The sequence below is a fragment of the Parambassis ranga genome, chromosome 10 (assembly GCF_900634625.1).
Source record: "Parambassis ranga chromosome 10, fParRan2.1, whole genome shotgun sequence".
NCBI classification, from domain to species: domain Eukaryota; kingdom Metazoa; phylum Chordata; class Actinopteri; family Ambassidae; genus Parambassis; species Parambassis ranga.
Genome location: NC_041031.1, coordinates 14230089 through 14245659, shown reverse-complemented (window position 1 = coordinate 14245659; position 15571 = coordinate 14230089). Strand labels below are relative to the sequence as shown.

Genomic DNA, 15571 nt, shown 5'->3' with positions numbered 1-15571 from the left:
GAAGCTAATCAAATGTTAATATAGACTTATAAGGCATGTTAATTTAGAGCTATAAATCTTCACATTGCTTGTCCACAGCTGAGTCTTTAAGCCAATGAAAAATATGGCATTAAAAATGGCCTAACTGATGCTCAGGAGTTACCTGTTATCATTCACTGAGTCCAATTATTGTTCGTGCTTTAATAGTGTGATATAAATATAAAAATCTGTGTATATTTTGTCTGCATCAGTCTCTCCAGGTAGCTACCTGCCAAATTTAAACTAATACACACTGACGTGACCTTGCAGTTCTCAGTGGATGTTACACCCATGCTGCCCCTCTTGTAAAGGGGCCCCTGGAGGCCCCCCTGACCCTCCCCTCTGGGACCAATAGAGACGCTGCACCTGTATCCATCCAGTGCGCCTGTCCCGTTTGGAAAAAGTTGGCAGCGCAATGGTTACGCTGCGTGCGTCTCAAGGGCAAAGGAAATGAGGAAACCGAACACAACAACAAATGAAGACTCCTACCTTTCCAGTGCTCTCCGTGCCTGTGTGCGGGCTGCCCTGCTGGCTCTGCTGTAGCTGCACTGACATGTCAGCGGAGGATGGTATTCTAGGTTTATTTATAAGGGGATAATAAAAAAAACGGGAGATGCGCCTGGAGGGGTAACGTCACATTTTCAGTGGGAGCGACAGTGTGGAGAGACTGTGACCGAGCCGGGGAGAGCCATATGCGCCACTGTCCCTCTGCACGTCGCGCTGAAGCGTCGGATGTTTGCCGGATACACGTCCTACAGCTGGATGGTGTGATTTTTATTTAGATACGCGGGATTTCATGATCGCACCACGTTTCAGCGGGAATCTGTGTGATCATCCAGTCACGCCACCTCGGACCCCCAAGACCGGTTTCATGGGATCAGGACCAACAGTCTGACGGTCTCACATTAATGCAGGGAGGCATCTCTGTAAAGTTCATACAAGTTTCCTGGAAAAAGGACGGGATCTGTGTGCTGCGGTGCTGCCGCTATTCAGTCAATCATACCATAAGGAATGTATATGTTAAAACTTGCTGCATGAATTAATTAGATTATCAGATTAAGATTGGGATCCGACTTTTACAGTTTATCTATTCAGCTCAAATGCGACCAAAAGTGATTATTCCGACGCTGAGGATGCCGCCCCGGGACTGCTTTCAAGGATGGGAGACTGGAGAATGAAAGCGGGATATTAGCGCCGGACACACGGAGGCGAAGGAAGGAGGACAAGCGCCCTTCTTTTTTCTTTTTCTTTTCCTTTTTTTTGGATTGGTCCAAAAACATTTTTGCGTGCCCCTTTGGACTCCTGCACAATGGGGATTATGCTTCAAGTTATTCTAGGAATGTTTCAATTCCTGCTGCTCTCCAGAATACCCACGTCCCATGCCAAGGTATGTATAGACCATTTGACCTCAAAAGCCTGCATGTGTTATGGTGGTCAGTCAGCCAGCCAGCAGGCAGGAGCAAGTGTGCTTCTCTTCAAGCTTGTTTTGGTCATAAAGTGGGTTAACGTCCTGAATCAGGTCTGATGGGAAGGTGTAGTTTAGTGGAAGTTATCCCACAGGTCAATGACACCTGTCAGGTCCTGACACATGACCAACACAACCATAATCCTGCAGGTAATCAATGACTTCATAGTGATATTATGGTGTACTGCCTCCCATCACTATCATAATGAGTAATACTTTATATAACACGGAGTTTATTGGCTGTTATAAATCATTATTAGCTCCTTAGCCATTCATAAAAATAAGTATTTTTCAGTCGGTTGCTGTCCAGCCTTTAAGTGAGAGTAAGGAAGGCTTTTCAAACATATCAAACATTCATAAATAATGAACACAAATCTGATCCCTGTTTTCAACTTTGATCAATTTCAGTTTATCTGTTTATTAATCGCTTTGTTAGCAGTGACATAAAATGAACAAGAACAGCTCACAAAGGAGAAACTGGCAACAATTATATGACCAGTCATCTAATCACGAATGCATGCATGTGCTGCTTTTTTATTTATGTCTGGAGGCTTCTATCAGGAACAGGCAGTGCTCTGAAGTGGTGTGGGATCCAGCCCTGACTCGGAGATGCGGTGTACTGTATGTTTTAGTGATTCATCATCCTAGACACTACATGGCACACGGCAGTCAGTGCACCAGAAAGCCTCCTCACCTACTCACAGCTGCTGTCTCACACTGGAGACGCTTTCATGCCATCTGCATCTCTGACAGCTTATTTGGAAAAAAGGGGTCACCCTGGTGATGAAACTCAGGGTGGGAGAGATGGTGTGTAGCTGTAGGCTCTTTTACGCACACACACACACACACACACACAAGGCCCATCTGTACAGTGCTCTGGGAGTGGCTGGGAGTTAGATGAGTTAGACAGTAGACAGACATCATAGCCAGTGCAGATGGCTTTGGGCTGGCTCTCGGGAGTTGGTGTGTGTGTGTGTGTGTAAGTGTGTGTGTGTGTGCTGATACCTCTGCCAAAAGGAGTTAATCTTAGACTTGTTTTAAAGACTGATACAGACAAGACACACTTGCTTCCTCTCATACCATCACAAAATGGCCTCAGTCCCAGCTTAATTCAATGTTGTTGGATCAGTGTGGGCCAAACCTGTGTGTGTGGGTGTGTGTGTGTAGAAGGGGGTGGAGCAGTTAAAGGGGGGGGCAACTGAACAAAGTCTGCATTCCCTGACAAGTGGCCTTGGTCTTCATGCACATGTAGGCCCAAACTATCAAACTTAGTTTCTCTTTCTGTGCATTATATTTATTATATTATATATATATATATATATATATATATATATATATATATATATATATATATATATATATATATATATATATATATATATGTATATATATATATATATATATATATATATATATATATATGTTATATTCAGATTTTTAGGTTGTTATCGCAGCTACCCAGTCCAGTACCTACATAGGTATTAGGTCATAACATGACTCATGAAATATTCAGTGGACCTCTTTCTAAATCTTTTCTATTATTAGTGAAGTGTAATATTTGACTGTGATGTTCATTAGGTTGTTATTTCTAGAGCAAAACAAGCTGCCATGCTCAGTTCAATCCAGAGGCAGACAGACACTCTCACCATCCACCACTGAGCTACTGGAAGGGTTTCAAACCCCATAATCAGGTGAAAGGCTTCAGGGCAAAGGTAGCAGGTGCAACTTGTTCAAAAACCCATACTCCCTCCCTCAGACGGCCATGCAGGTGAAGATGTGTTTGAGGAGCATAGGCGATATCAGTTAGTTTCACAAATGTAGCAGCATGTGTGCAGAAGATGTTTAACAACAAATCATGTTTCATTTATCTGTCATACTGCGCGCCGGCTCTCACTCCTGCAAATGTACCAAAGTTCAGAGTTTTCGCTTTCTTCCTGTTATTTACCACCACACTTTATTGAGGTCAGATATGCCAGGTGTGAAATATCATGGTGTTCATTAACAGGGAACACTTTGATCTGTTGATCAGCAGATTTTTACAACAGAAGGTTTCAGAAAACAGCTCGACAGAGTTTACAGCCAACTGATGGTTTAGCTTAGACATAAGTGCTGATTATTAACCAATAACAGCCAATTGATGAGCTGCTATCTTGAACTCATTTGTGAGATAAACAGTACTTTGAACAAGATAAGCTAATATGGCAAAACTTATAAGCATTTGTGCAGCTTGTGTGAGAGAAGTGTTTCAATGTTTGTCATGTTCTTGTAGATTAAAAATGGGAAAATATACTAAAGTAAACGATTACAAAATTGACACACAGATGCAGCGTTATTTATCTAAACAGAATTCAAACCATTTATCCTAGCTCTTAACTGCAGTGATGAATGCTCTCCCACAGGTCAACCTGACACCTGAATTTAATAAAACAGGAATTTGACTTTTAATGGTTTTTGTTTGTTTCACCAGCTTGCTCACTGGCGGCCAACAGATTCCTCCAAATCCAGGGAGGGTCGAGAAGGTATGCTTCATTATTCTAGGAGAACTCTCACCTCGTGGAGTTGAAACAGTATAGCTAACATCTTTTGTCGGGGTCTCTCCACCAGTGCGACGGTGGTTGGAGGTGTATTCCAGGAGCGGCTGCGAGCCCCGGGACACTCTGGTGGACGTTTGGCGGGAGCTACCGGGGGAGACCCATCATCTCTTCATCCCATCCTGTGTATCAGTCAGGAGATGTGGTGGCTGCTGTGCTGACGAGGCCTTGGAGTGTGTGCCCACCCACACGGACACGGTCACCATGGAGGTACACACACACACACACACACACACTCCGTCCACTTCAGTAGATGATAAATGGATGTTTTTTTCTGATCTCTGTGCAGCTGATGAGAATGTCCTTTAAGAAACCTGAGCTCATTGAACTGCCCTTCATCGAGCACAGCCAGTGTGAGTGCAGGTAATAAACACACACTGAGAGATGCATGGTGCACCTGTCGCTCATTGACCTTACTTTTCACCTTTATACTGACACCCTCTGTTTTATCTGTGCGCAGATTAAAACCACAATTCCAGCCAACACCCACTACAAGGTAAAACGCTCCACTTTTCTTTACATTGTATTTCTGAGGTGTAATCTTCCCGGTCCTTTGTGTATATGTGGAACCATGAGGTTGATATTTTAGAACCCGGCTCTACGTTGATGAGATCCTTACTGTATTATTCTGCTGATAATGGTGCTAATGAGCAGGCGGTAGTCAGAGCAGCATTTCAAAGACAGCTCTTCCTGATGAAAGTCATGTAACCCACTCTATTCTATTCATTAGCGTGTTTCAATTAATTATTCATCTTGAACTGCTTTTCAATTGGATTGATTTAATTAAATCTGTCCATGAAATATGCCCATGTATTCCTTTTGATTGTTCTCGCTTCTTCTCTGCTTTTTTTTCATGTAGACCCCTACATGAAAAAAAAAACAAAAACACTGTGACACCATTGGTAGTCCCGCGTGCTGCGTCATCTGTGTGTACATGCGTGTGCAGTGACCGCTGGTAGCCCCATGGTACTGCTAGAGGTCAAAAACTCCAGAGGGAACCTTTATTTCTGCAGCGGCTTGTAAGATGCCTTTAATACATGAGGCGAGGTCTACAAATGAGGTGCAGGACAGCCAGCTCCCGAGTGTGTTGTCTCAGTCTGTGAGATATCTTCTAACATTTTTCTGAATCAGGAACTGGCACATACATCTCACACAACAATGTGTCTCAATACAGATTGAGACAAATTGTTGTGTGTGATGTATGTGAGGTACGTGTCTGTGAGTGCAGTGCATTTCGTATATTCTCTGACTAATTCTGACTAAGCCTTGGAACCCTGTCTGTCCAGCATGTTGAAGCCTTGCTCTTGAGGTTTCAGAGGGTCAACTGGACACAGTGAAAGGAACATTTCTGGTGTGGTTTGTTTGTGTGCCTCATACTTGCAGGTCCAACCAGACAAACATGTGATGGCATCTTTAATGTTTATGTCCCGCTACTTCCTGTTAAGATTGGGACATAAATAAAGGATTCCCATGCATGTGTGTGTACAGTCTTATTTTTACCTTCTGCTATATCAATATGTATATGTGTGGACATTTTTCATGTTCTTTACCCCTTTACATATCTTTCTGTTAATGTAACATGGGCTTTCATGCAAGAGTAAATATTTCTGTGTGTGTGTTTCAGTGAGTTAGCATCTGTGTGACTCTCTCCCAGCATCCCATGGGATTGCCCGCATCCTGTTGTCACCATAGCGATGATTTTATCTCCCCTGCCATGTGCTCTCTCACAGACCGACAGAGCAGAGTCACGCATCCATAATTGTGAATTAAGGCTCCAAAAACAACAGCAGCAGCAGCTCCAGCACAATCTGTTAATAATGTCAGGCTAAGCTGGTAAACAGTGTCCAGCAGCTTGAACTACAACAGTGGGAGAAATTAAAGCTGAGAAACTCAAACCAAAACTTATTAAAGTAAAATACATTGCTATCGATAATAGCTGTCACTCAAACTGATAAGTGGTCAGCTAAAGAGCTACGTGCTTTTACAGTCTGTCATCGAGGTCATAGTTTGACATCCAGAATGATTCATTTTTGAGGAAGTGACTAACTCTGTCCCAATAGTTTGACGTCAGTTCTGATGTTAGAGTTCTGGCTTCATGAAAGTCAGCAGAATTATTCTTGCTGCATCAATGTGTAAGAACCAGTGATTGATGTATAAAAACAATGTGTTACTTTTACTATACAAGCTAACAAGAGCAACAACGGACGCTAAACCTCATAAATTACTTGAGGAAACTGGAAAGACACCATGTCAGTACATTGTGTATGGATTTATTTATAGTGTGAAGTTCACGGAAACCAAAATTAAACTTCATAAATCTTCATAAATCTTCTTTATAAATCTTAATTTCACCACAAGTTATACTAATACATTTGCTAAATAAAACAAAATTGGTGACAAAATGATGAATGAATGAAAGAAAATTAATTATTTCATTTCATTTGTCTCCTTCTACTCCGCTCACTCAGACTGATTAGAGTGTGTATAGTGTTTTTATGTAGCAGATGACTGTTTTGTTTGATATGAATGTTTTGTCTGTTTTTTCAGGCCCTATCTGAAGCCAGCAAGGAAAGAAAAGAAAAAGGGAAAGTCTAGACAGAAGACAATTGGAGCCATCAGAGCTACGTATGTTTGAGTATTCAGTACACACTCTGGACTGTTTAACTCAGTTACAAGGCTGACATTTTACTTACAAACTCTCAGCGTCAGTGTTTGGATTAGAAGAAAACTGGGTTATCTGGTCTGCATTATTACTGAAGGACAATTTGTTTTACGGCTGCAGCAGTCAAGGCCTCACACACTCACTCACACACACACACTCTCTCACGCTTTATTCCACTGATAAACTCCACCATCACAGGAATCAAGACAGTAACCAGCCAGGAGTTTATTGACATTTACTGTCACTAGTTGTGTGATATTTATATAACTTTAATGTCAGTGGAGGGACAATTCTTTGAGGCCTGAGCATTGAAGGATAACAGAGTGAGCAGTCTTATCCTCTCCGCTCCTTCTCTGTCTGCTTCTCCTTCACTTTGCTGTCAGTCACATCCATCTCCGGGGGCCAGAGGTGGCTCAGTTTGGGTGTGATGGTCCATCCATCACTCAGAACAGGCTTTATTCAGACCCTGGCAGGGGTGAAATCTGTGTAATTTGCTCCCCAAAGCCACCTCCTCTGTCCATGCCAGCGGCAGGCGTGGTCATCGAGATGTGAACAAAGATGGCCCCTCTCTGCCTCATTAAGTAACTTCATTAAGGCCGCCAGCCTCCCTGACTGAGGCAGAACCAGCTCCAGTTAATGGACCAACTGACACAGGCTACTTTCTCAGACTTGGTCCTCAGAGCGGAAACGTTCTTGGGGTCCAGAGGAGGTTCTGAAGACTTTATAGGCAGCTATGTGAACATAACCATGGTAACGGATAAAGAGACAGACGGACAGAAAAAAAGAGAACATTGGTCAGGAGCTATGGAAAGTATCCCACATTATTCACACTTCTCCCACACACTGCATGGTGTGGGATTGTGTCCGACTAGCACTGTGCGGTCAGACAAGTCTGCATTTTATTTTTAATAAATGCATTAATTCAGCAACTGTTTCATGGATTGTCATAAAATGTATGGTCCCCAGAGGATGAACCCTTCTAACCTTTGATGATTCTGTGAGTAACTTGCAATGTCGAAGATCCCTTAACTTGCTATGTAGCTCCATGTCAGGTCAAATTTTTATGATCAAATATCAGCAGCCCTGTCAGAATCAGCTGTATGTAGCCACTAAAATTTGAAACTAAAAGTTTATGTTTTTGATTTTTTTTTTCATAAACTGTGTAAATTGTAGAATATACCATCATGTGTAGACCTAATATTGTGATTGTTACCCGGTATGTTTTAAAACATTTATAATTTTTGCCTGGTGTCAAAGTTTCACAGCCGGTCACGTCATCAAGATGATAAATAGTGCATGTTGAGTTTAACCAACCACATGTCCAATGTTCCCTGAAGGCAGCATAGCTGAGCAAAGCCACAGCCTTCATTGTCATGCTGTCACTCAGCAGTCCACACCCCTGTCCCACCCCTTGCAAAATTGGGGCTCAAAATTAAAAAATTTCACATCAGTTGGCTGTAAACTCTGTCGTATTTCACAGTTAAATCAAAAAAACAAAAATCTTGGCCCTGGTTTGACTCCATACAGCTGTGCCTTATGTTTTGTGCCTTTTAGCAATTGCTATTGTGCTAACACATTAAAATAAGTTGGAACAAAATGTACCACATGAGCAAATGGGTATGCAGCCATAATGTTAGCATTGTTAGCCTTTAGCATTTATCTCAAAACATCACTGACCCTTACATGTTTTTAAATTCTGCTGCTAACCACACCTTTCTTACCTTTTTTACATCTAGAACCAACACTTCTCCAACTCTTCCTGCCACATCCTCTTTCCCTCCTTTTCCTCCGTCACCTACTCCCACCAGTTCTTCTCCATCTCCATCTCCCTCTGTCGTTCCTCGTTGCCGCCCCTGCAGAGGGAGGAAATGGGCCCTCGATGTGACGTCATGTGAATGTCGCTGCACTGTGAGAGCTGAGAAATGCAGCCAGAAAGGCCAGAGACTCAACCCTCGCCAGTGCAAGTAAGTCCACAATCTGTCAAGAAAAGTACAATTCAGGATAAATGTGAGTAAATACTAAACCTTTTCCTCTCATTGTTATTATAGGTGTAATGCCATGCAGACTTGATGTGTCCGCCCACCTCATTTTCGCCTCCTTTTCTTCACCAAATCCCCAGTCTATTCATTGCCCACTCTCAGTTTCAGTGCCATGGACCATACAGACTTTTGGACATCCAGTATCTTAAAGTGAAGTAAATATCTTTGGAAGCACACATAACGGTCTGTTAGTAGTCCTCTAATAAAGTGGCAAGTGCATCATTACAGCCTACAGCCTGTAGCTCTACGTATGGGTGTCAACGTGTTTCCACCTTGCTTCTGCTAACAAAGTTTTAGTCCACCAGTACATGCATGTACAAACATGTAGTGTCACAGAAAAACATCCAGAGAGGGGAGGATGGAAGTGGCAGAAAAAAAGAAACTTTGAGAGACGCTTCTCTTGGCATGCTCAAGCCTGCAGGTGAACGTATTGTTGTGGCTTTGGCGGTTGGACACCAAGAAGTTCCTTTGATCTGCAATCAAATATGAAAACACAAGACTGTGGAACCAGAATGATCATATGATCCTACAGCATGTGGTCTTACACATATATGATGCTCCAATGGAAGTTGTGATTATTTGCTCACATGGAACCAGTTCGTGGAGATGCGGCCCAGGTTACATCAAGGCCAGAGTGTTTTGCAGAGGATTAGAGACACATCAGCAGTGGATTATTGGTGGACACACACACACACACACACTGAGACATACCAGAAGAACATAGGACATGCACATGAACTGGCACCCCAGAGTGTGTGGACCTATAGCTCAGCTGAATGCCGGGATGGAGTGTATCTGTGTGGTCTCCCCACTGAAAGACCCAGATGGGTTATCCCTGCGGCTGTTCTCTCTTATTCAATGCGTATGACCATGGGCTGGCTCTCCAAGCCGATTTTGGGCATTTGTTTAATTTGGGCCTTTTGTCTCCATCCTTCCTTGGCTTTTGGATTGAAAGGAGCCGCTTTGCCTCGCTTTGCCTCTCTTTGCTTCTCCTTTGGGCAGTGAGGAGAATGACAATAATGAGGCCTGGCGGCTATCCAGTGCTTCACACACATTCACACTTATAAAACCAGGAACACAGACGATGCTACAAATGCACACACACACACACACACACACACTCATATTTACTCACACATGCAATGTGAAATGAATGCAGGTAGCCATAAGCTTTTGTTTGTGCCACACCCAGTGTGCAAATATATGTCTGTTCTTTTGCAATTTACTGCAAAGTCTACATTAAGTGTTGTATTACATGCCTCAGTTTTATATTTTATTTTAATTCTGTGGAGATGATTGGAAAGATATTCTATATTGCAGAATGTGTCTTTTTTTGTTATTGTTCATCTTTAATTCATCCACATATTCATGCTGGGTGGCCAGCTAATCCAATACTCAAATGTATTGAATTTAAACAGACACGGCTCAGACGGGCCCCAGATGGGAGACTCTATGCATTATAATGTGTAACTCAAACAATCAGTGTGGTAGTGTTGTCAGAAGCACAGAGAAACCAAGCAAATAGCTGTCCCCAGTGCAGTGAAAGGAAAACAACTGCTGTTGTTGCATGTTGGAGCTGGGATGGAAAGAGTGTTATCCATTCGGAACATAACTTGTTTATATTCTGACTATATCTCACGGTTAAACTCCATGATGGTTCGCGACTGCTTGGCTCCTGGGTGGGAACAGGGATTTGAACTGTGACTGTTGCAGAAAGGAGGAGGTCTTGAGCTGCTTGTCAGTCAGTGTGACAAGCTAAAGCCACCGCTCAGAGGACCCAGCGTGGCAGGTCATGGAGTTTAAACCCATTTCTGAGAGCTATTCAAGGCCTGGTTGCTGTGCTAAATTTTACTGAGAACAGTTTTCCAGTCACGTCTTAACTCCATGAGAAACTAAAGATTTGAAACTCCATGAGTCATGTCCAGTCTCTCCCAGCAGGGTTCATGTGATCCTGCCGATTGAAGAATAGTCACCCTGAAACGGCGTGCAGTCAGAGTCTGAATTATTTATGTCGGCTGCTGTGATAAGCTCTGTATTTATACTCTCCTGAGATGAGATTATGTTTTCCTTGCTCGAATTCATTGTTCAGTGTTTATCAATCAGTGCTTCAATCACTACCTCTATATCATAACATATTAATGACCAAGTATTAGAGCATTATTGTTACTTTCTCTGTGTTATTTCGGACCTCTTTTAAGATGATGATATGTTAGCAATAAGCACAGTCTTGGGTGTTTAGACTGGACCTGCAGCAGATCTGTTGTGAGTATCACTGGTTCAGATGAACCTATAGGAGATTTCTGAAGGGAAGAATGTTTTCATGAGGAGGGCTGAACTGGTCTTCAGAGTACAGACCAGACACTGTGTAATACTGTGGAACAGGAGATGGTTTCCCAAAGCATTTGTAAGATCAAACTACTAGTGACCACACATAAGGATTAGATGAGAAGATCTATACACTCATATATGTGGAAAATGAAAAACAGTGGAACTAAAGCTACCTTATTGGCCTAGCAGAAAGATGGAAAGAGAGGGACAGCTAGGCTCTATCCAAGTAGCAGCACCTGTCTGTATTTAAAGGAACAATTTGTATTTTTTTATTAAGTCTTTCCTTTGTTTAAAAGGATTCACTTTTGTTTATGTTTGGCAGCTCTGAGATATTGAGGCTACTTTTATCATTATCGTTGTGCTATATTTACACATTTATGGATTTTACAGGCTCAAAGGGTAATTGCATCAGTATAGAAGCATGGTAGGAGATCTATAAAATCCCACAATAGTTCTGATCCTTAAGCCTGACCTATGCTTCTTTGCTGCTCCCCATCCCATAGTCTGACATGCATTTACCCAGAAATGTAACTCCAACATGATCCTCTCAGTTTCAGGTGCCATTGTCTGAAGTGCAAGTGTAACCGGCTACAGCGGCACATAGGCTGCTTGTGTAGACTATGTCAGGGCTCCACGTTGGTGAAACACAGAAGCACAGATCAAGCTTTACTCTGCAGGGCTGTATCTGCCGAGACACAACGAGGAAAGGTGGTCTGGCTGAATGGTGGCGTCCAGAGCTCTGCTGCCAAACTGCAACTCTCCCACCATGTTATCTGAGTTATTTGTACTGTCTGTGGCTAGCTGGTTAGCTTCATAACTGCAGTAGCTTGCAGCTTTGCTGCACAGTAAGTCTTAAGACACATTGACATAACTGTTATCCCACTGTCGATGACTTCTTTTAACATGACTGAGAACAGTCTTACACATTGTTCCTTTGAAAGTGCCAGTTGGCAGCTCTATTTACCAGAGGTGGGGGACTCGATGACATGACTTGACTCGAGTCAGACTCCAGTCGTAAATTTGAGTACTTCAGACTTGCTTGACTAACACTGATAAAAGACTCGACTTGACTTTGACTTGAAAGGACTTGAATTTTTTAATATAAAGATCTGCATTTTTTACGGTCAGTTAGCCCCACCACCATCCAACTACACATATATAATACAACTATACAACTATACAACGTCATTGTTATTTATTTTTGTATTCTGACGTGTTGTTGTATACCGTTGATCTTTGAAAATAACGTCAAAGTTCAAAGGTAGGCGCTGGACTCAGGCCAGTACTGGACTAAACACAGAGAACAGAAGTATCAGAGAGGGAGAACGATAAAGCTGCAGAGGAGGCTAACATCTTAACATCTTAGCAACATTCTTCTGGGGGCCCACCCCCAGACCCCCACGTCTCCTATAATAATAGTAATCATAATACGCTAATAATAATTAGATGACCCAACTCACATTTTTAACCTGGAACTCCAGTTAGAAATGATGCTATTTATTTGTATGACTTGACTTGACTTGCTCGAGTCTCATCACATTGACTTGGGACTTGCTTGAGACTTGAAGGTTATGACTTGAGACTTGCTTGTGACTTGCTTGACCTGAGCAATGACTTGACTTGACTTGCTTGAGTCTCATCACATTGACTTGAGACTTGCTTGTGACTTGCCCATGAGTGACTTACTCCCACCTCTGCTGGTTCCTGAGATAAATTACCCAGCTGATAGTCTAACTAGGTACGTATTTAAATAGCTGTGCCATCAATCCTGTCATATATCTCTTCACAAAAAAGCAAACTAGCAAAAAGTTTTTTCAAGTTTTTTGACTCACTTGCAGCCTTTGATTGTTAATGATTTGGAACACGTGCATTTTGTGAACAAACAAACGAAAACAAATGTTTTAGGAAACCTACGTCTCTGAAACCCAGTACAGATTGCACTTGAGATTGCAAAGTACATACTATAGATTCATTCACCGGGAAAATACATGTTGAGAGCAGCGATCGAGGAACAAGTGGACTCTCATGCAAACATCTGTGACAAGCCAATTACATTCCACTTAGAAGAGTTGTGGCGCTGAGATTACTTTTTCGCTGCATCTGTGACCAAGTTTTAAAGAACCAGTTATGACCAATGAAAGCCAATGAGCAGCTGATTCTGCTTAGTTAGCACCTCCAGTTATTTCAGCATCATAACTCTTGGACATGTTTATATAAAATGTCCTGATCCTGTGTGAGCATCAAACAACAACAGTATATCTGCACAGTCTACGTAGCCCTGTTCTAGCCTCCAGTGTCTTAGTAGCCCATAGATACCCCTTACTAAACTATATAGCATTTTATAACCTCTAATATCCTGCCAGGACGTTGTGTCTGACGTAGTGCATACTTTAGAAATGTATTTGTATCTTCACTTTAGGTGTACCTTGAATCTCTTCTCTGCGAACACATTGTACTATTGTAGCCGATGTATGGAAACAGACTGCACTCTTTATTTTGCTGCTACACCATTTGTGCCCTTTTATGATGTCTTTGTAGAAAACAATGCAGTCTTATGTTGTATTAGTATATACAGTAAATGCTAATTAATCAATCCACTTGTCCACATTAAAGTGTGTAGTGCGTCATCAATATTATTCAAACCAGGATACAATCGTGATGTTACAGATGTTATTAAAGGAAATGTCTTATTTTTCGTATAAACCTCTGTTTTTTTTCCTGTCCCTGTCTGATGTCTGTCTCCGCTTTGACCTCCATTACCTCCAACACGTTTCTGTTGTTTTAATCTCTCATTTGACGGTAATGAAAAGTAAACAGGCATTTTTGATTACAGTGCCACCCTGGGAGCTAGGTACAGAGAACAAGTGCGTATGTGATGGGACATGGTGTTATGAGACATAATATTGTTCCCTCTCCTCCTCCCGTCTGAACTGCTGAGTCAGAAGCTGGTCAAGTGCAGCCCCACACCCTGCGTGGGTGTGTGTGCGTGCGTGCGTGCGTGTGTGTAAAATTACATTGCACATTAAAAGATTAAGTAATCTTATTGCCATTAATGATAATGATGACCTACGTCTCCGGTGATATAATGGATTTGTCTTCATTTGTCCCCTCATTAGTTTTTCATAATACAGAGCAGACTTCAGACCAAAGCAAACGCTGGGTGATGATGTGTTAATGCTGATGTACATTCAAAAGAAGTGATCTTTAACAATGTGACTGACAGCTGGATCTGTGTGGTTAGAGTGAGAAGAGGAGAAAAGGATCGGAGGAGAGAACAGAAGAGGCGAGGAGCTAAGTGCTGCTGCCAACCTATCTGTGGAAGGGCATTATGCCAGCACTAAATATAGCAGCAAGATTAGGGAGACCGAGAGAAAGAGAAAAGGACAGAGTGAATCATATATCTCAATACAGACACAAGTCTGTCCCAAAAATGTGAACACTTTGTACTGTTGAGCCCTGAAACTCTATCTCTGCTCACACGTCCATGTTCCTCTGTGGATTCCTATACATGTCCATATATTTGCCTATAATCAAACATCCCTCTGCACACCTGACTTTGTACCTCTCTGTCTTTGCGCTTCTATCAGGACTTCCTGTATTTTTCCACCTTGCTTTTCTCTGCATTCACAGCCATTGTTTTTCTAATAACTGCAGCCACGGTTTCCTCCCTGCATTGTAGCAGCAGCTGTGTTGAAGCAGGTATACTGGACGCTATCTGGCCTGTGAGTGTGTGTTGTTAGATGGTATCAGTGCCCCTGTGTGTGTGAGAGAAACACAGATTAAAAAAAAGACAGAGAGAGAAAAAGAGTGAGGTTGAATACAATATGCGCAGTGTAAAGAAGATTTGTGGTTTCTGTTAAACTGACAGGAAAGTGACTGTTTTTAAAGTCTCATGTGAACACAAAGAACTTTTTTATTTCAATTTACAGAACAAACAAGCTACGTTATCTTCAACAGAAACATGGATTCACCTTGTCTGTCTCATTCCACTGAAGGACACCAACCTTGATAAAAGATTTACGGCTCCTGTTACTACATGGGAAACAGTTTGTGTGGAGTTAAAGTTTAGAAATTATTGGGAGGGTGACGGTGTACTTTTTAAGTTTTAATTCATTTTACTTTCACAGTAATTATATCATCAGCTAAGTTGCATCTACAGCCAGTGTGCAGCTCTGTGAAGCTGTTCTTATTCTAACATTGGCATGTGCTCAATGTTTATGCTGTGTATGCACAATAGCATGATAACCTACAGTACAACAAGACCACAATGAAAAGGGAGTTTAATGCCTGATATGACCAATCGAAGTATAAAAGGTGAAGGTGGTGTAGCTGAAGTAGATGAGTGGGGGTGAGAGGGTGATGGAGGAGCTGAGGGGTTTCTGTGGTTAGAGGTCTAGCGGGTAAAAGCATGTAAAAGGGCATAGTTACATACTTGTTCTTAGGGCATGCTTGATCCTGTCAGGTGGAG

General features: G+C 42.1%; 1 protein-coding gene across 1 annotated transcript; it reads left to right on the top strand.

Annotated features, from left to right (window-relative positions):
* The first annotated feature begins 420 nt into the window (after window positions 1-420).
* Window positions 421-10092, top strand: LOC114442365 (vascular endothelial growth factor A-A-like). Its single transcript, XM_028415843.1, has 8 exons — window positions 421-1405; window positions 3951-4002; window positions 4088-4284; window positions 4364-4437; window positions 4535-4570; window positions 6622-6699; window positions 8473-8700; window positions 8785-10092. Exons 1-8 carry the CDS (start codon window positions 1328-1330, stop codon window positions 8804-8806), a joined length of 765 nt encoding a protein of 254 aa, XP_028271644.1. The 5' UTR covers window positions 421-1327; the 3' UTR covers window positions 8807-10092.
* The last annotated feature ends 5479 nt before the right edge of the window (window positions 10093-15571 follow it).